This window comes from Caretta caretta, chromosome 1, assembly GCF_965140235.1.
Source record: "Caretta caretta isolate rCarCar2 chromosome 1, rCarCar1.hap1, whole genome shotgun sequence".
NCBI classification, from domain to species: domain Eukaryota; kingdom Metazoa; phylum Chordata; order Testudines; family Cheloniidae; genus Caretta; species Caretta caretta.
This window is the reverse complement of record NC_134206.1, coordinates 159,052,916-159,074,409: the sequence shown is the minus strand read 5'-3', so window position 1 is coordinate 159,074,409 and position 21,494 is coordinate 159,052,916. Positions and strand designations below refer to the sequence as shown.

The 21,494-nt window shown below is 41.2% G+C and overlaps 1 protein-coding gene across 2 annotated transcripts in view; it reads left to right on the top strand.

The window, feature by feature from the left end:
* UBASH3A (ubiquitin associated and SH3 domain containing A) overlaps positions 1-21,494 on the top strand; it is a 38,946-nt gene that overhangs the window by 11,878 nt on the left and 5,574 nt on the right. Inside the window, exons 6-12 of one of the 2 annotated variants that reach the window (XM_048865768.2) lie at positions 1,093-1,262; positions 2,340-2,548; positions 13,816-13,942; positions 15,985-16,093; positions 17,774-17,896; positions 18,762-18,854; positions 20,019-20,163. In XM_048865768.2, coding sequence (XP_048721725.2) covers positions 1,093-1,262; positions 2,340-2,548; positions 13,816-13,942; positions 15,985-16,093; positions 17,774-17,896; positions 18,762-18,854; positions 20,019-20,163 — 976 coding nt within the window. The remainder of the gene's footprint in view (positions 1-1,092; positions 1,263-2,339; positions 2,549-13,815; positions 13,943-15,984; positions 16,094-17,773; positions 17,897-18,761; positions 18,855-20,018; positions 20,164-21,494) is intronic. The other variant, XM_075132548.1, reaches the window with a different exon arrangement.

Here is a 21,494-nt window from a genome sequence, read left to right as displayed (position 1 = left end):
GGGGATTGATCTGTATATTTGTCTTTCTTTGAGTTTTCCTTAGCACTCATCACATCAGCGTACAAGTGTTCTGCAGGTAGGAGCCATGGATTTCCCACCAAGCAATCTCCATAGATCCTGACCTCCTTTCTCCTGCTCCAGGGATAACAGAGGTTACTGCAGGCCTAGGGCTCCAGTCACCCAGTACTGCTCCTGTGTGAGGAAGGGAAAGAGATAGCCTTGGGGTTAAGGGTTCCAGCTATCTCCTCGTGGGAGAGAGAAAGGTGGGCTAAGGGGAGGGGGCTGTTTCAAAGCCATTATCTAAGCAACCTCTTCTTGACCATGTGTCCCATTCATTCTCTCCAAGCTGTAATGCCACCTCCTCCTCACAGTCAGCTCGCTACCCTAATTGGGAGGCACGGCCTCCCCATATGCAGGGGGGCTGGAACAATTTGTATAATTGGGGTGCTAAGAGCCATTGAACTATACTGTAAACCCTGGATATGATGGAAACCACTTCAAGCCAAGGGGTGCAGCAGCACCCCCAGCATCCCTAGGTCCAGCCCCTTTGCCCATATGTCATCTTCCAGCACTCTGATTTCTATGTTTGGCAGTCAGGACAGTTGCAGGGAAAGGAGAGGAGTCAAATGTGCAAAGGAGTTTGGGGTGGGGTCATGAGATCATGGAGGATAGGCACTATGCAGCTGCATCAGACAGAGAGAGAGAGTACCTCTCTCAGGGTCCATGGAGTTATATGCAACTGCAGAACCCAAGTGGACTATGCACCAGCTGATGGCTTAGCAGGATTTGGTTGATGGTATTTTCATTTCTGAGAAGCAATATTTTGTCGAAGAAAATAAGGGAGTATTCATTGGTGAACCAGAAAGAATGAAATATTTTTTTAGAGCAAGGGTGAACTGTGCACATCACCAGATTAAGAATGTTCACTTGGAAATAGTGTAATAGTCTGAAAGATTGCCTTTGATTACTACATTGTTTCATATACTGTGCAGAAGCCTATGGAATAAAATTCTGCTTCATGGTGCTAAATAAACAGCCTAGGTACACTTCACCTCATTTTGTGACCTTATAGGATTATTATTTTATTCCTAGATTGCCGCGTGAAACCCTGCACAAAGCAGCTGCACCTTACCCTGGCTCATAAGTTTTATCCTCACCATCAAAAGACTTTGGAACAATTAGCCAAATCTATCAACCCAGGACAAAGCTGTCTCTGGACAGCTGCTCTGTATTCTAGAGATATGCGCTTTGTAAATTACCAGGTACAGCGTTCAACATTACTTAGTCTTCTGTAGTCATGTATTTAAAAGCCTTCCTAAAGCAGATTTGTTTTTTATTTATGAACAAAAAAGTGTGCATAACTCATAGTTTCAGTATACATTACAATGCAAGGTGCTTCTTTTGGCTGAAAAATTGTATTCTCAAATCAGTGGAAGATAACCATGCGACATTGTGTGGCTGTTGATATGCAGACCAGTCAGATCTAATTCCAAACTCAAACAGGAAAACTTAATTTTAGACTATTATGGAGTGTGAAAATAAGAAGACAGAAAATAAGCATGAAGTATTTGAAAGTACCAGCATTTTTCCAGGCAAGATCACTGCATAACTGTAAAAACATAAGTTAGTTGACTGTACCTACCTTGGAAAAACCGGTAAGGGCTGAATACCCTAATGTAGGGCATGACTATATCCCTGAGGATTTTCTGCTCAAATGATTCTTGATTAAAATTGGTCAACATTTTTCAACTTTTCAATGAAGTTTTTTCATTAAAAAGTCTAAATTTTTTCATGACATTTTCACCATTTTTCAACCAGAGCAGTACAGCATATCATTTGAATTATGGTAGCACCTCAGAACCCTAGTCAAGGATCAGGACCCTATTGTGCTAGGCACCGTACAAACAAAACACAAAGACAGTCCCTGCCCCACAGATCTTACAATCTAAGTACAAGACAAGAGATAGCCTAGTGTGCAACACTATGAAACTTACAGTATTTTTTTTCATATGCCAGATAATTATAAATTATGGAAAACATACCTACAAATATTTCTGTCTTTTTTAAACTATTCTACACTTGTTACAGAAAATGAGATTTTTCTGAACAAACGTCTATTTTTATATATAGTGTAAGAGTCCACTACACTCTTTTTCTCTATGATAACGAAAAATGTCATTAAAGAATAAGCTACAGTATTAAAAAAAATAGAGAAACAATTTACGGTACATAGTTAAGCAGCTGTTCTCTGAAATGCTCCATCACTGATAACATTAATGTTCTGGAAATGAGACCTGGCATGCATTTGAAGACATTTCCTTTTTTAAATTACCCACCAGATCTTGCAAGCACTCTTCCAATACAAGCCTCAGAACATTGATGAACTAATGCTGAATACTGGAGATTTGATATATGTTGACCGATCACAACAATCCGATGTTAGTGATGGCTGGGTGATTGGTACCTCGCACCGGACTGGCTGCAGAGGATTTCTTCCTGAAAATTACACAGAAAAAGCCAATGAGTCAGATACTTGGGTCAAACACAGGTTAGTAAAGCTCCTCTCTGTAATTTCCATGCATGGCTATAGGTACTGTTCTATATTAGCTCCCAAATGCAGTGATTGAGGTCTTTTGACCCACCCTGTTGGAAGGTATTGGAACCCTGCAAAGATGCTGATTGATTCTTGCTGACCCATTACAGGAAGTGGGTGCCTTAACACTACCTGGGAAATAAGGAGGTGAGAGTGGTTCTCTGGGCAGAGCTGGCATAGGGTCTGATACACAACATAGCATGCAGTGTACACATTTATAGTGAAGTGGCATCCACAATTACACAGCGTAAGCCAGTAAGCACCAACAGTCCTTAAGGAGGAAACTTGGGGGGAGGGGGATTTGAGCTTGGAATTTATGTCATGCTGTCATTAGTTTATTTGTAATTAAGCCAAGTTGCAGGAAATTTAATTTTGACCCTATACAGCGTGTGGCTGAGTTGTGGAGCTCTCTTTTCCTTCCTTTCTTTTTTCTACTCTTGTTTTCTCTTAGTTCTCTCTCTCTCATGCTATTCACTGTATCCCAGTTCTGCCTCCATAACTTAACAAAACAAAGACAAACAAACCAACAGAAATAGAGACCAGGCCTATATTCACATTCTGTGTGGGATGCCTCCTTTCCCCCATATTTCACCTTCATTTTTGATCTTTAATTTTCTTCAGAGCAAGAACTATGTTGGCTTATGTGTTTGGAAAACATCTTTTGGAGCTATTAAAATATAGACAAGGATCATCTTTCAAGAATTTCTGCTAGCAAATCTTAGGTTAGAGGGGGAACACACCCTGAAGAATGCTCTCTAGAGCTGTGCCCTCCAGCTGCCCTGGTATGACCCCTCAAACTGCAGGGTCTCTAGCATGCAGAGATTTTGCGTGAGGGCTTCCATGGACTTCAGGGCAGGGGACAAATATGCACTGGAACTGTAATGTCTCCCACATCCATGCTCCCTGTTGCATTTACTCACCAGTTTGTTCCCCTGTGCCTGTGTCACAGAAGAGGAGTGTCTGTCCTATCAATTCAAGAGTCTCTTTCATGAGTGCAGAGACCAATTTGTGTCTTATACATAAGTGATTGTTACTCACTCTACACTGAAATTTGGCGTTCAAAGACTCAACCCAGGAACACTTTGCATACCAAATTTGGCGCGAGTTGTTTTTAGAGGGCTTAGGAACATTAAAATAAAAGGATTGTGGCTGCAGATGCTTTTTGGTCCCTGTGTAACTTAAAAATCTTAATGAATTTTAGAAGAAAACATTCTGCAATACAGATCGGCCCCTTAGCCTATGTTCTGCTTATTGCATCTTCTTTCTTCTTGTTTTGCATTGTTAGAGGTTACAGTGATAATTAGAAATGAGGAAATGTGGAGGCTGCTTCCCCACATAGGTGCCACCTTGATCTTGATGATTTTACCTCATTTCAAAGGCATCTGTCTCTGTGCTGCATTTTGCTCTGTAGTTGCAAGCTCTGCAGATGGTATTTATAGATAAGAGCTTAGCTTCTACACAAAAAGCTGAAAAACAGTCCTTGCTGTATCCTTGAAGGGAGGGAGCTAACTGTGTATCATTTCCTGTCTGACACATTTAAGAGGGTTTACACACTCTCCTTGCCATGAATTAATATCTGTTTAACATTATACGGGACAGTTCGTAGGTCAGAAACAGCATGCTTTGGTAAGTGTATAAAATAATTTGGCACAGGAAGCATACCCATGGACTAAGGACTCACTTATGTCCCTCCTGGGGCTACACAGTCCTTAGATCTGACTATATAGGAAAAGCAGGTCTACTCACCTACTTGTCCCACTAACTGGTGGGTGGGTGGGGATGGGATGAAGCCTTAGCTCCACCACCCTTCACTCAATGGCCAAGGAGCTGAGCCAGCATGGGGGGGACATGAGCTGTAGTAATTTGGCACTGGTGTAGACCAGCAGTAAATTACTATCCACCAGGAGGAAGTAGGAGGAAATTTTTGTATTAGATGGGTGAGAGTGAATTTGTGTGGGGGGGTGGAGGGTGAGAAAACCTGGATTTGTGCTGGAAATGGCCCACCTGTTGATCACTTTAGATAAGCTATTACCAGCAGGACAGTGGGGTGGGAGGAGGTATTGTTTCATATTCTCTGTGTGTATATAAAGTCTGCTGCAGTTTCCACGGTATACATCTGATGAAGTGAGCTGTAGCTCACGAAAGCTCATGCTCAAATAAATTGGTTAGTCTCTAAGGTGCCACAAGTACTCCTTTTCTTTTTGCGAATCCTCCTGCAGTTATTCCTGAGGTGTGCAGCTTAGGGCTTGTCTACATGGCAAGTTACTGTGCTGCAAGCCCAGGTGTGAATCTGTAGTGCACTAGCTTGCTATCCAGTATTGTCCTGTGTGGACACTGCTATAGTGCACCGAAGGCCCCAGAGTGTGGTTCGGCTTAACCCATTGCTCATGTGGTTGCCTGAATCACAAACTAGGTAACTGGAAGGTTTGGTACAGATCTGGCTTTACTCTAATTTGTGAATCAGATTTTTTCAATATTCATTCCTTGTACTGAGGCTGCAGCTAAAATATATACATACATCCCAGATCATCACATCATTGCATAGTCTATTGGCCTATTTATTCAAGGGAGCAGATTTTTTTAAATATACATGTTTTGGGGATTTCAAGTATTAGAAAAGCGTAAAAGTGCATCTTCTGAAGTCTCCTTGATTGGCACATTATTATTGCATCCCTTTCATGGGGCAAAATTGCAATGTTAGGCTAAATATTGGGGTGAGCCTGAGAACTATATAGAGCCTGATCCAGTAATGAAGCCAGTGAAATGTTCTCATTGACTTCAGGAGGTGCAGAATGTGCTGCCTTCCCACCCGCCACATGCCTGTGCCAGTTCACAAGATTACAGAGGTGGACATATGGCAGCTACTACCTTAACCTTCATTGAATGCGTATGGTATGATAGTGTTATTATTGTTATGCTGAGAGGTACTGGTGACTGCATCATTCAGAAACCTCTTTGAGACTGGGTGTGAATGTCCCCTTCTTTGAATGTAACTGTCAGGCTGAGTTAATGAGAAGCCTCCCAACACAGGCCATGTCTACATTACAGCAGCCACAGTGACACAGATACAACACTGCAGCTGTGTCGCTGTAGCACCATAATGTAGCTGCTTCCTACATTGACAGGAGGGGTTTTTCCATTGATGTAGTTAATCCACCTCTCTGAGAAGTGATAGCTAGGTCAGTGGAATAATTCTCCCATTGACTTAGCAATGTCTACACCAGGGGTGGGGGGCTAGTTCAAACTTACTGTGGTCCTCCAGGCACAAAATGTTTCAGTCATGAGTGACCTAGCTAAGTTGATCTAATTTTTAAGTGTAGACCAGGTCTAAGATAAATGGGGGTTGTGAACCTTCCCAAGAGCTTGGAGTGAGAGGGCAGAGGGGGTTTGCTGAGTATTGTTTGTGTTGTGCATATGAGGGGAGGGAGAACAAACAGAACAGAAAGAGAGGCAGAGGCAAAAAGCAAGAAAGCCAAGTAGTAGCTAGTGAGTACAGTGTGACGCACACAAAGAGAGCTTTGGGGTCTGTTGGCTAAAAGAGGCTTGGGGATATAAACTAAGAAACAGCTCCTTTTGTTCTTGGTTTCTCCTGTGTTCAGAGAAGCAGGACTTTGTACATTCCTTGTACATAAACAAGACTGCATCAAAGAAAATACTAGACTCCATCAATTCTACTTTGAGCTGGAATATGGCCGGGGCTCTGAATTTTGACTAGCCACATGGGTCAAAAAATGCACAGTAGTAGTAGGATCCAGTTTCCAAGGATACAGATTATGGTATTCCTGTTGAACCAAGATGGAACAAATAATGGAGATGCCTACAGAAATCGGAAATGGCCACTAGAAATTAAAACAAGGCCTAAAACAAGAGATTTCCAAGAAAGGGCTTAGAGAAAATTTGGAGGATGAGATAAGATCCTTGTTGGAGGAGCAACTACAAAGTGCCTCGAGAGACTGGGAAACACGCTTGGGTTGGAATGGTAAAATGGCTTGATGAGGTGACCAACAGTCTGACTGCCATACACCAGAAGTTTTTCCACAAAATAGTGGAGATCAAACAGGCTTTGGCCAATTTGGAACTTGCTAACTGAAATGAATTGCAGCAAGGACTTAACAAGTTGAAAAATTCGGCTCCAGAAGGAAATCTAAATATCACAGAACACAGTGGCAGGCAGCCACCTGGATGAGAAATTGAGTCAGCCAGAGGACTTGGGTAAGACCAGATGTTTGCAACAGATTTCACGCCGCTTGTAATCTACAAAGGCCCAGAGGGGAGCGTTCAGCCTGTCCCAGGTCAGATAATGCAAAAGGGAGGGGAAAAGCCCCTAGGACACTTATTTGGCTCAGTTCAACATTATAGCTCAAATCAATGGCAGATGGACAGAAAAGGGGGTTACTAGCAGCCAAGGTGGGTGACCCAGCTCTGAAAGTGCTGCAGAACTTACCTGCAGAAAAGAGACAGAGTTATCCAGACCTGGTACAAGCCCTGGTCATGCACTTTGAAGCTAGCCATCAATCTGAGCTGTCCAGAATGCAGCTAGCAGCTAGAAAGAGAGAAGAAACCCCATCTGGCAGAGGACCTGCAGAGGCTTGTGCTCGTAGCATACCCAGATAGGAATGAGGCCTTCCAGGATACATTGGCGATGGACCAATTTCTAGATGATCAGCTGGAGTTGGACTTGCAGATCAAGATCAGTGAAAGGAGACCAAAGACACTCTGAGAGCCTGTGGAATTTCCCACAGAACTCGAACATTTCTTTGCAGCAATGCACCAATAGAGGAAACAGCTGATAGTGAGGAAGATAGAAGTTGAATGCCAGGAGCCCTGTAAGTACCATTCTGTGTCTAATATATATGATGAAAGAGGGGATTCTATTCTGGTTCATGACCGTATTGAACGATTAGAAAAACTGATTAATTTGGTTTGTAAAGAAGGGAAATTGGCAATAATACAAAATTTAAAGGAAACAGTCGGTTAAATGCTAATACTGACAAATGCTGACAAAATTGGCCACCAACAAGAAGGACTTTTAAAACTGTATTTCAGGTCAAGACAGACTGTCACCAGTGTGTAGTGAAAGCCTCTGTCTCAGTTCAGGAAATGGTGGAACACCACGCTGAAGGGTCAACGGGTGGTGGAGGGTACAAACATCAGCCCCTCAGTTTTCGTTTCAATGTGCGCAGTTGAACAAACATGGGGGTTTGGCTATTGAGTGTGTAATAGGATCTGCAAAATGCACAGTGGTGATTGGCACTGGCTCAAATATTATAGTTATTAAACCAGACCTGTTAAAAAAGCTAGGGGACAGGGGATCCATAACTGAACCCCCTCCTTGGTCTCAAATGGAGACAGTGACTGAGGCAATGAAACCCATCCAAAAACTGGGAAAATTGGGTTTGAAGATTGGACCTCTGGAATTCAAGCCAGAGGTCTGGGTGGCTGAAATAGTGGCTGAGCTAATCGGATTTGAGCTTGGCTTGGATTTGATTATGGCTAATAACTGCGTAATCAGTGCCAGGAAAGGTGTTTTACAAATTCAGTCTGTGGATGTTCCCTTTAAAGATATAGCACAGATGAGAAAAATGGTTTGGAGGCTGTTTGTTTGCAATGAACAAATTGGCCTGCCCCAGGGGCCAGAAACCATTGTACCAGCTACACACTGTGGTAGCTTTGCAGCACAGGAAAAATAGGGAGCAGAAGAAATCTAGTTTGAGACCCAGCATCTTAGGAGGAATCTTAGCAGCTAAAGCACCTGTGGATCTGAAAGAAGAACTGATCCCCGTTTGCTTGCTGAGTGCTTCCGACAAGCAGCAAATAGCAAAACAAGGAAACCATTTCAGTGGACAGCAGGGTGAGCTTTAGCATTGTCACAGCTGAAAAAGGCTGTTGGGACTGCCCCTTTCATATTGGACACAGATCCTAGTGCTTACTGTTCCGGGGGGGGGGAGGCAGGACGGAGGGAGAATTTCAGCTTGGCTGCCCTCCCTCCTCTCCTTTTGAATCATTTGAAAATGTAGCTGTGGAAGTTGAGGTTGGGGCCTGGTCTACATTTAATAGTTAGGTCGACATAGCTGTGGTGCTCAGGGGTGGGAAAAATTGACAACCCTGAGCACCATAGCCATGACAATCTAACCGATGGCATAGATGCAAAGTAGGTAGACAGAAGAATGCATCCATTGGCCTAGCTACCATTGTTCAGGGAGGTGGAGTTCCTACGACAATGGAAAAACCCCGTTTCTCACTGTAGGAAGGATCTGCACTATGGTGCTACAGCAGTACAGCTGTGCTCAGGACTGGCCCTAGACCAAATGGTGCCCCAGGCGAGGAGTGTCTTTGGCGCTCCCCCCACCCCATTTGTTAAACTTTTCAATATCTTATTTTTTACTGTATTTGTAGCCCATTTCACAACTTTGATGCACGATTTGCATACACTCTTTAACCCTGTCATATAAGATGATAAATGTGCATGGTAGAATCTGTAAATCTGTTATTTATTCATGCCATATATAACCAAATAAAAAATTGTTTCCTCTAAGCTTATAGAAACTTTTTAATTCTAAGAATAACTGAAACATACTAAAATCAATAAATTGAACTGTGCACCAACATTGGGTGAACCAGTATTAATTAGTGTTACAGTAGGTGACAGTCTTAGAATTTAAACCTATTCCCTTAGTTCAAAAGGTCACTTTTCTCACCTTTGTCCCCACAAACTGAAGCACAGCTTCAGAGAGATTCAAAGATTGGCCAGTGGCATTTTCAAGCAATAAAATAGCAAGTGATGTCAGTCTGTCATTGGCCAGTGTCGCACAAAGATATGTTTTAATTAGCCTGATCTTCGAAGAGTTGCACTCACCACTCGTGACTGTGAATGGCAGCGTGAGCAGAATCCTCAAGCTATTCACACATTAGGAAAAGTGTCCTTCAGCTCTGCATCATGAATGAACTGGAGAACTTCGAATGGAGAGTGTTTCCCGGGTGGCAAAATGTGATGAATGTTGTCTAATTTGACAAACAAGTCTTTAATCATTGATGTCCAAACATTCTCCATGTGTCAGCATCCAGTGAAGGTCTGTACAATTGTTCAAGAATGTTTTCCTATCTGCCAGCAGCTACAAAAACTCCCAGCTCTATTCGTGGTGCTTCATTTGTCTGAACCTTTCTTCAATGGACACTTGAGCAGTGTCAACTAGTGAGCAAAAAAAACCTCCCTATTGAATTTTTCTTCCAAGCTTCCCTTCACTTCATCTCTGCCCTCGTAACGAAACTGTCTCTTCTTCTGATGAATGCCTGTTTCCTTGAAGACAGGCTCAACTCCTAAGTTTTCTGCCATTTCTTTGGCAGCAGTGATGGCATTTTCAAATCTGGTGTCTCTGGAGGCCACAATGAAATCAAGGCAGCTTCTCATCCAAGTAGTAGTGGTTGCGATGTCCACTGACTAAGTTTGTAATGCGTTGCTTACAACATTTACTTGGAACAGGATATCGTGCCAAACCACACTTGAGACCAAAAATTGGAAGTCAGTGATCTGGTTTGCCAGGCTTTGCGCCTCGTGTCGGATTCAGGCCTCGGCTTTACTCTACTGCGCCGGTTCCATCGGGGCGTCGTAAACCTCAGTTACTTGGTACCTCAGTGACCTTATGTTGTCAATGTGCCTCTCCCAGCAACTGTCACTTAGGCTTCATGGTCAGATTTGTAACATTGCCCACGAGGATCTTCCATCTGAGAGCTGACGCTGAAAACAGGACGTATCTCCTTTGCAGTACTCTGAAGAGAGAGATGCTGCATCTGACACAACCAGGCTGAGGGAATGGAGGCCACAAGGCACAAAGAAAGCTCTTGGATTCAGCACAAGGATCCTTGCCTGGATGCTACTGTTTCTTCCCTTCACGTTCACACTGTTGTCATAGTCTTGCCAGTGGCAGTCCTGAAGCTTTATTTTATTCTAATTCTAAACGTTCATAAACAGTTCTGTTAGGCCTTTCCCAGTAGAGTTGTCCACAGACCAGAAACAGATAAAGTGTTCCTTTATTTGGATACAGCCATCCTCATCGTCAACAAATCTTACTGTAAATGATATCTTTTCACTGTGGCTAATGTTAGGAGTGCACTTCGTTATTACAGGGTAGTACTTTGCTTTGCCAAGCTGCATCAATATGTTATCAAGCACCTTCCTTGCCATAAGGTCACTCAATTTGTTTTGAATTGTTTTGCTGCAGTAATGGTCCATTGCGTCTCTATGAACTACTAGATATTGGTGTTCATGCATGACATCGTCGTATTTCCCAGGAGCTCTACCAGACTGAGGAAATTACAGTTATGTTCACTGAACAACTTATCTGACAAGCCCCAGAAAATCAAATTATTCTTTGCAAGGAAGAGGGTAATTCAGATCAGACACTCAAGCACATTCCTCCCCTGCTGGGTTTCTACATTAATAATGCACTGGTTTTCTGCATCTATGTATTTTATTCAGCTTGAGCCTGGATTTGACCTCCATCCATTTAGAGTAGGCTGTAATATGGCCTGGTGATTTTTCATGTTGTTTCAGAGCATCAGCTAAATTATGCCAGTAATTGTACCCAGAAAGCAAAAGCAACAATTTGGCATTCTTGTCAAATATTTTGCAACAAAAACAGAACACTTTGTCAGTTAATTTCGAGTAAACTAGCCAATGCTGATTCAGTTTCTCACCATGCTTGCAAAAAGAAAAGGAGGACTTGTGGCACCTTAGAGACTAACCAATTTATTTGAGCATAAGCTTTCGTGAGCTACAGCTCACTTCATCGGATTCTCTAAGGTGCCACAAGTACTCCTTTTCTTTTTGCAAATACAGACTAACACGGCTGCTACTCTGAAACCTGTCACCATACTTCAGCACTCTTTCACAGTGTGACTTTGAGAAGTGTCGCTTCTGCTCATTTAATGGAAATCTCATATCCTTGATTTTGTCTGACCTTTTCAAAATTGTGCAATCAGTATGGGCAGCGTTTAGGATCACTGGCCATAAAGAAGGATCTGATGTATTGATTTGTGATGTGCAATTTTTCTCACTGCTGTTTCTGTCATCATGCGAGGCTGATTCTTCTTTATCGTTTCTCTCCTTTTCATGTAAACCAGATTTTTCTTTGTCATTATTCTCCTTTTCATGTGAGCCACATTCTTCTTTATCATCACTCTCCTTTATGCCACCAGGAAAACTGGATGATTCTCCATCACTTTCCTCACATTTCCATTCCTTATCTTCAGGTAAATCTGCTAATTCCTTAGTAATAAGACTTCCATCATTTACGCTTCACTCCTCAATTTCTTCTGCATTGGGACGATCACAACTGCTTAAAGTCTGGTCTATGTTCTTCTGTTTCAGATATCTTCCCATTAAATTTACCCCGACTGCAAACTAGATTGCAATTGAGATTTTCGCTTCCTATACTGAGCTCCTGAAGTCTTCTTCATGGGCATCTTTTTTGTACAGGGGAAAATAGACAGTATTAGGGAGAGCAAAAGTCTGTGTTCCGCAGTCTTAGAAAGTCCTCAAACATTATGTGTAAAGCATAGCAAAAGAAGAAACAGTATTTTTTTTATATTGTTGCATAGATATAGGTTCACTAGATATCTCTGGCATCTCATTAAATATGTCCTTTATTAATCGCTACTTACACTCTTAAGTCTTAAAATACAGTACACTTTCATAATTACACAATAAAACAAGGTTCACAATATTGCAGCTAGGCTCTCACTTCAGATCAGTTTGTTCTTATATCTCACTCACTGACTGACTGGCAACGCCATGCCCCGATATACTAGTGAGGGCATGGCTGACAACATTCTAGGAGGTTCGAGGAAAATGTAGTTCTCAAAGTCTGGAAGGTTCCATGAGATGCTACAAGGTCCAGAACATTCTAGGAGGTTAGTGAAAAATGAATCCACATATGGAATACCTGAAACATTTTACTTCATACCTTCTATTTTCCTTTTTTTCAGTAACAACCAAAAATTGTACCCCGAGTTCGGCGCCACCCAATCCCGGCACCCCAGGCAGTCGCCTGGGTTACTTGCCCCTAAATCCAGCCCTGACTGTGCTCATGTAGTGTTGTTGTGTAGACATGGCCTAGAAAAGTTGTTATAGAGATCAAGCCCACAACCCCCATTCAAACAGAATGAGCAGGGTCTGCTTCAGCCAACAAATTCCACAGAAACAATAGGGATTGCGCTGGTGATTGAAGGAAAGTCCGTCAGGGAGTAAAAAATGCCAAAGGGTTTTGGGTGGGAATTAAATCAATTTGGATTGATGAGGTGAAAACATCTTGACAGAAAGACAGCGGTCATATGTAGATAGAAAATTTTCTTTTTGCGAATACAGACTAACACGGCTGATACTCTGAAACCTGTCATATGTAGATAGCCTTGTATCATTTGGCGTGGGTCATACAGGGTATCGTCATTTTGGGTACATCAGAATTATGGACAGTGCTAAAACAGGAGGAGCGTTATGCTGAGAGGTACTGGTGACTGCATCGATCACAAACCTCTTTGAGATTGGGAGTGAACGCCTCCTTCAATTAACATAACTGTCTGGATAAGTTAATCAGAAGCTCCCCCTAAGGCAAACAGGGATTGTGAACCTGCCCAGGAGTTTGGACTGAGTGGGCAGAGGAGGTTTGGGGTGTGTGCGTTTGCGTGTGAGTGCATGTGTGTGTGTGTGTATGTGTGAGGGAGAGAGAGAGAAAGTGAAGCAATAGCCAGTAAGCGTAGTATGATTCTGGAAAAAGCCAGAGAGTGATCTTGTGGGTTTGTTGGCTAAAGAGACTTGGTGCCATAAACTAAGAAACTGCTCCTTTGTTGTTGGTTTCTCTGGCATTCAGAGAAGCAGGACTTCGTACATTCGTTGTACATAAATAAAACTACATCAATAAGACTCCTTCAATTTCTGCTTCCAACTGGAACATCTCCAGGACCTCGAACTTTGACTAGCCATTCAGATCAAAAGAGGCAACGTTATTTATTAACCACCATCTGGCAATAGCCTGGCACTTATATTAGTACTGTGGGATCAGACTTTCTCATATACAATTTTGCAAAGCATGTCAAAACTTTTTATGGTTCTGCTCCCACTGAAGTGAATGGGAATCTTGCCTTTGACTTCACCTGGATACAAGATCAGGCCTTAAAAATCCCACCTCTCTATGTGCATCTGTCTGTTGCTTCTACTTTTCCCACAGAGAATACACTTTAACTCCAGCTTCAGGACTGCTCCCCAAGAATGAAAATGAGCCAAGACCTAAACTGAATGGTGAAGTCCATAACCCAATAATGACAAAGAGTGTAACCCAAACGCTTGCTTTCCAGGTAATAATTCTTCATTTCTTACTCTTTGACAGATGCATAAATATCAGTGCAGGTAACATGCTTATACAAATACATGTTTTTAAATGAACATTTAATATCAAATTTCAATATTTTCTATAGAGAAATTGCTTTTACATTCTTAATGACTCTTTACCTCTGACTGTAAAAAATAGCAAAGCAAATGAAAAAAAAACATAGTTTCCAGCTGTCAGCTTTCTTTATGTGCAAGGAGTAAACAGATCCTCTAAGTATAAGCAAGGCTTGTGTCCAACTGTGGAGATACGGCTTGGGGAGCAATGTGCAGATATTGCTAACAGTAGGCATTGGGCCTAATTCGTCTCTCATACCAGTCTGAGGCCTGCATAACACCACTGATTTCAATGGATTTACACCAGTGTAACTGAGAGCAGAATTAGGCCCTTTGTTTGTACTTCCTTGGCCAAACTGATTTTATTTTAGATATTTATATGCCTTATAGTAGGATCTTAGCACCTAGTCTGTGATGTCTTTATGTGTTTTTTATATATATCTATAATAAATAGGTGTGTAAGACAATAGCAGAGTAAATTAGTTTAAAGGCTCACTATCAACACTGGCAGATTTAAATTTTTAACCTCTGCCCTCAAAATTGATGTGGTTTGTTTTTTCAGGGGCGTTGTTTTGGTTTTGATTTTTTACAATGTATACCCAGTATTTATTAACAGATGGCCCAGTAAAGGGCAAGAATTTGACTAAATCTCAGCTTCTCAGATGGGGTCTGATGTTCATGTGACCCGGGTGCATTTGTGTGTGTAGCACCATTAGTATATTCTGTCTGCAGATCCTTTCTTGTGACCTGGTAGGAGCCTGAAATTTGCAAGAACCCTGCACATTAGAAACAAAGGCTCTTAGAAATACTAATCCCCAGAAGAATGTAGCTAGCAGCCAGAATGTAGAGGATGTCCTGCTCAAAACCAGACCTCATCATGTTCCCTTCAGCACCCTGAAAATATGATGACTTCCATGGGCATAACACCTCCTTGACACCATAGCTTGTGTGCTCCTCCTCCCTTCTCTCACAGAGCCCAGCTCCATGTTGGAGTTCTAATTTGAACTGCAGTATGTTTCTTGCAGAAGTTCACATGTTCATTTTGAGAGGCCCTATGATGGAAGTTGCTCCTGCACTCAAGTTCCCTCAAAACAGAAAAGCAAGACTGCAAAACCCTGAATCATAATCTTCCCACTGCAGTTTATTAATATCTCTTTCTAAGGGTACTGCATGTGTGCAAAGCAAATGGAGATGTGACTGTAGCATGGGTACACACACCCATGCTAGTTTTAATCTAGCTATCGTGGGTAACAATCATAGTGGCATGGATTTCAGCTCAGACTAGCTGCCTCAGTACAAGCCCACCGGGGACCCTAAGTACATACTTGGGTTGTTAGCCCACACTGGGGACCATACGGCCACATCTTCACTGCTATCGTTACCTTGTGCTAGCTAGATTAAAGTTAACATGGGTGTATCTCTCTGTGCTACAATCACTCCTCCATTTGTGTCATAAATACACCCTCAGACGCAAAACAAAATCTGTCGCTACTGAGATAAAATAAGATGCAGTGTACAGTGGAAAATTTGAATGCAGGTCTGTCTGTATTGTAAGGATTCAAATTCTCCTTATCCAGCTTGCTCTGTCTATGTTAGTATTTTAACATGTGTTAGTTAAAACAGCTTTTTCCTAGTGTAAACATGGTCTTATAACCTAATCTATAGCCACTGAAGTCATAGTTCTCTTTCCATTGATTTCAGTGGACTGTAGAGGAGGCCTTATATTTCTGTGTGTCTAAGCATCTCATCTGTAAAATGGGAATAATACGACTTCCTTTCTCCCACCCTTTGTCTGTCTAGTTTATTCAAATGATTGTAAGCCTTTCAGGAAAGGGACTGTCCTTTAGTATGTGTGTACAGCACATTGCAAGTCTGATCTCAGTTGCAGGTTCTAGGTGCCACTGCAATAATATTAACTAATAACACTAAAATGTAAATGTGTCATGTCATCCAGCTTTCTCAGACTGTTGCTCTCAGAAGAGGCCTGTTGGTGATGCGCCATGGGGAGAGAGTGGATCATGTTTTTGGGAAGTCCTGGATTCAGCAATGCTTAACCTCAGATGGTAAATAAAAGAACAGGAGGACTGGACCTTGGCAAACCAGACTGAAAAGAAAATATTGTACCATGATGGCAATGATGCGTAAAGTCTAAATTACTACTTGTAAATGTCTGCAAACCAGACTAACTTTAGTGCTGAAGAAAGCAGTTATTCAGAAATACCCTTCCTACACAGAAAGCCTAGTTGTATCATACAGTCAAAGTGATACGGTAGAACCTTAGAGTTACGAACACCAGAGTTACGAACTGACTGGTCAACCACACACCTCATTTGGAACCAAAAGTATGCAATTGGGCAGCTGCAGAGACCAAAAGAAAAAAAGAAAAAAAAGATAAATACAGTACAGTACTGTGTTAAACATAAATTACTAAAAAAAATAAAGGGAACGCTTAAACAAAAAGTTTGACAAGGTAAGGAAACTGTTTCTGTGCTTGCTTCATTTAAATTAAGATGGTTACAAAGCCGCATTTTTCTTCTGCATAGTAAAGTTCAATACACATATTAAAGTGTATTAAGCCAATGTTTGGTTGTAAACTTTTGAAAGAACAGCTATAATGTTTTGTTCAGAGTTACAAACATTTAATACATTAATTGGTTAGTCTCTAAGGTGCCACAAGTACTCCTTTTCTTTTTGCAATCATTTCAGAGTTACAAAACAGCCCCATTCTCCAGGTGTTCAGAACTCTGAGGTTCTACTGTATTTGAGATATGCACAATCGATATACGATCTATAGTCACTGTACTTCCCATGTAGTCATCCTACATACGCAATACTGCACAAATAGAGCTGTGTGAAACTTTACATTTTTGTCTCGAGTTGATGTGCAAAACATGAATTTTTTACCAGCATTTTCAGAAATTTAAAAAATTGATCAATGACCAAATTTCCCTATTTTGTGTGGATAGCCATAGCTTTTCAACATTACAGTGTTGATCAAAATCATGACGCTGTGCTAGTCAAACCCAGTCAAGAATAACTGGAGTAGACAATGAGATTTTGTGGGGAAATGACCAAATGTTAACACTGTCTTAGGTGGAAAGTCAAGGTTGAAGGTTTTTTTGGCCTTCAAAGCATGATTCTGAGGTGAAAAAAAATTTTATATGTATACATTTGGGCATGAGGGTGGGAGAGGAATTGTGTTTTGCTCATGGTCTCCTGGGTTATGTTGGAAATCAGACAAGATGACCATAATGATCCCTTCTGCCCTTAAAATCTGTGAATTATTTTCTTTTCTATTTTGCTATGAAAACATTGTTTTTTGATAACTTTGGCAATGGAAAAAAAGGGTTTCCACCACTCTGATGTGAATATATGTCTCCGGTGAATTTTACAGAGCGTCTGTTTTCTCTGGTGTTCTGCCACTCTGGAACTCAGAGGACATGTATCATTCTGTCAGAGGGTTCTCTCCCTGGCTGTCTTTCCCAGAACCTAATGAAACTGGGCCATAGTGAATAAACAATTTCCCTGGTTTGCTTTGGTGAATGTAAAATGCAGTATCCCAGAGGTAATATTAAGGAATCACTCACTCCTTTTGTTCACCAAGGGGACAGTTAGGTTCGGGTTTTCAGAAATAGTTGCCTAAAATGCAGAAGAAAATTATTGTGCATGCATAACAGAAATGCGTTATGTATGTATTACTACGGCCTTTATATAGAGGGATGAAATGTTCTGTTTTGTTTTAGGAAAATACCACAGAGCAGATCTGAACTTCCCTGCCAGTCTGCCAAAACGAAGAGACAGCATCAAACATTTTGAATATGATCCTCCTTTATCATGCTGTGGTGTTTTCCAGTCTAGACTTGTAGGTAAGTTAGATATTATTCTAATAGGAATGAAAAGGGGTGGAAGAAAGACTTCTGTAATCTGCGAAAGTGCACACTGGCTTTACCATAGGAATGCTTCCTGGCAGCGTAACTGGTAGAGTTCCTTTATGGGCAGCAGGAAAGGGACCTTGCTCTTTCACGTGGGAACTCTACAGCAGAGTGGAGAGCAGGGCCAATTTCTCATGTAGTGCAAGAGCCAGCCTGCTACCTTATGTCAGGGAAGGGTCAGAGCAATGTGCCACAACACTGTACATTCCGCTTCTAGTCTGAACCAGAGCAGTGAACTGTAGCATCTCTGTTGGCTAGCTAGAGTGGGGCAGGACATGCAGTTTCTTGGTCTGTAGACTGTGTGAGAGCAGTTCATTGGGAGTATTTGATATTTGAGCTGTATTGGATAATCAGATTGAATACATCTATCCATGATGTGTTTCTGTTCCCTGCTTTGATGAGTATAACTCTCAGAAAAAGGGTTGTGATGAAAATACCTGTCTTTCTCTAAGTGCCATTTACAAATTTAAAATTGACTTTTTGTGACTGTTTTTCTACTTTCAGAGTAGCAGCCATGTTAGTCTGTATCCGCAAAAAGAACAGGAGTACTTGTGGCACCTTAGAGACTAACACATTTATTAGAGCATAAGCATTTCCTCTTCCCAACAAATATCCCTTCTGGTAAGCTTGTTCACCAGAATATTTGTGGAAAGTGAATTAAGTATTTGTGGAAAGTGAATTAAAAAGAGGCATGAGCGCATTCAAAGTCAGTTTATTGTAAAGTTCAAACTAATATCTGTGGGAAACATTTTGCAGTAGTACTAATGATTGTAAAGAGCAACTCTCGTGTGTATTTCAGGAGAAGCTCTGCTGGAGAAACAAGAGGCAGTTAGCCATGTATACTGTTCCCCTGCACTCCGCTGCATACAGACAGCTCAACATGTGCTAGAAGGTAGGTTAGCAAAATGGTTATGTTCTTATGCCACACTGGACATTTCTGAGTCAATCTTCTTCTGAGCCAATGACAGTGGAGCAGCTAAAATGTTGCATGGCTTTTTGAAAATTTACTTTTGCCTTTAATCAGGGCTGACAGATATTTCTGTCTAGAGCAAGGGCTAGGTGATAAGTGAGGAAGTAATAAAGTTTCCCTGCTATAATAGTACAATCATATTCAATTGAATTATGTCCAATAAAGTTAAAACAGAATCTAATGTTGTATAAGACAAAAACATATCAGAGTAAGTAGAATTTAACTTATTGGCTAGACTCAAATTGTTATACTTAACTCTTCCATGAATGATTTTGGTCATAAAATCAAGTGTTTCCATTCCATTGAGGGGAAAGAAACCTGAGACTTTCTCCTGGAAGTTTGCCTTTGCCAACAAGAGGTTTGAGACCGCCACATTATTAAAAACTAGTCTTTTTAAATGAAGAATCCCGCATGATAGATGACTCATAAAATTTCTTTTAAAATCACAAAGCCATGGATAATAAGACTCTGTGATTCCAGAACTGGGAAGGAACACTGCGTTTCTGCTGGGAATTCACATCACTGTGGCTTTCTGAGAATACAGAGTAAAACTCAGGTTACCTCTTTAACAGGGAGATTTTTCTTTAACACTATGTTTATAGGTTTGGATTTACTGCTCCACATAGGCCCAGTGAACTACAGGGTATATAAAAATAGCATGAAACAATTTTCTTCTTGATATTTACTTACCCTGTAACACCTTTGAGGAGCGAGTTGTTGTCTCCATCTTGTTCTGTACCCCACAGAACACAGTGGCATCACTCTGCAAATAACAAAGGTTTGAGAATAATGGTTTGAGAATTTACACTTACAGTCACTCTGGCAAGAATATAATATACTTTCTTCTCCTCCCCCTGGGTTGCTAGCTTCAGAACTTTACCAAGTATTGTTTATGCATGTGGAGAAGGGTATTTAGAAGGACTGAGACTCCATGTAGTCAACATTATGTGTTCTTAATGGTCTTTGTTTTACATTATATTTTTACTTTGTTAATAAAATTATTACCAGGAATAAGGTGCCATGTGAAGTCAAAGCTTAAAGCTCTGAATGCACTTTTCCTTTTTAAAAATCTCTTATTTATTGCAGGGCTTAAATTAGAACAAAAAGTTAAAATCAGGGTAGAACCTGGACTCTTTGAATGGACCAAATGGGAGGCCAACAAAATAATTCCCTCCTTTATGGCACTGACAGAACTGACAGAGGCTACTTACAATATAGATCCCAGTTACAGGTAAATGCTGCACGTACAGTATGTTAATGTGTATTTCTGATACCTCTCTTGTTTTTGGCAGTTCTTAAGTCCCACAAGACAGTGTTGCAATGAGTGATTCAGGATTTAGGCCATTGACTTCAACGGAGAGATTAGGGGCTGAGTAAAGCCTATTTGGTCCCAAGATATGATGTGCAGATATATAGTTAGTTCTTTCACAACATAATTCACTGCTTTTGGGCAAGGTGACATACTAACGGGCAAATCATTCTTACATGTATACAGATGGGTAAGTGTGTGCGTAGGGTCTGAATCCTGTTCCTATCAAAGTGAATGGCATTGACTTCAAGTTTGCAAGATCAGGCCTATGGCTGATTATCTAAATATTTTAGACTCTCATGATGGACATCCATATTTTTGTTTTACTTTTAGCTAAAAACTATGAGCCATGTTTTGCTAAATGTGAAAAAATTCCCGTCATGTCACATTTCAGCCAAGAAAGAATTGTATTGCATTTTGATGGGGGGTGAGCTGGGGAGGTCAAGTCCTTTCCTTGGTGCACAGCTCAAAATTGAGTGACGATTTCAGAATTTGTCCCAATGGGGGCTGATCTCACATGATCCCGTAGCTGCCAAGATTCGCCCAGGTCCATATGTGAACTTCTCAACAGTAAGAAAAAGTCACCAATTTTCAACTAAGCCCCTCTAAACAGCAAGCGTAAGGGAAACAGACCCCACGTCCCACACACGCTGGAGCAGGGAGTTGTAGGAACCAGGGGCAGCCCAAAGGTGTTGGGGGAAGAGAGATGAACAAAGCAAGGCATATGTCATTCTAATTTTATAGGTTGTCAGGATGTTAATGTTCCATTAAAATAGATTTCTGCATTGCATTCTGTGCTGTTTTTTGTTTTGCTCAAAAATAATCACTGGACTCGGCAAAGTCTCCTTTCTGGTCCCTGCCTTCCACAATGCAATTCTGTGGTTTGGTGCAGGTTCTGAATGTTTGTAAACCACAGCAGAACAGGAAACGACAACAGGCCTTGAATCTATTCTAGCCTCTTTTCTTGTTCACAGTGCCATGCTGCATTACCCCTGCAGTGCATGGCCAAACCCAGAAAAATCACTCGGTCAATAAAGGTCCGTAACTCTGGGGTTTCCCCTGTGTGGACAAGTGAAAAAGTGTTGTGCCTTTTTAGTATTTCTCAACACAGAGCAAAATGCTTAGTTTCAGAGTGAGTGAATAGACAACCCCTTTCATTTTCCTAGGTTCAAAATTATTCACAGCAAAGTTACTATTTTCCCTAGTTTCTCACTTTCCATACAAACTCACTAATCTAAAAAAAAAAAAAAAAT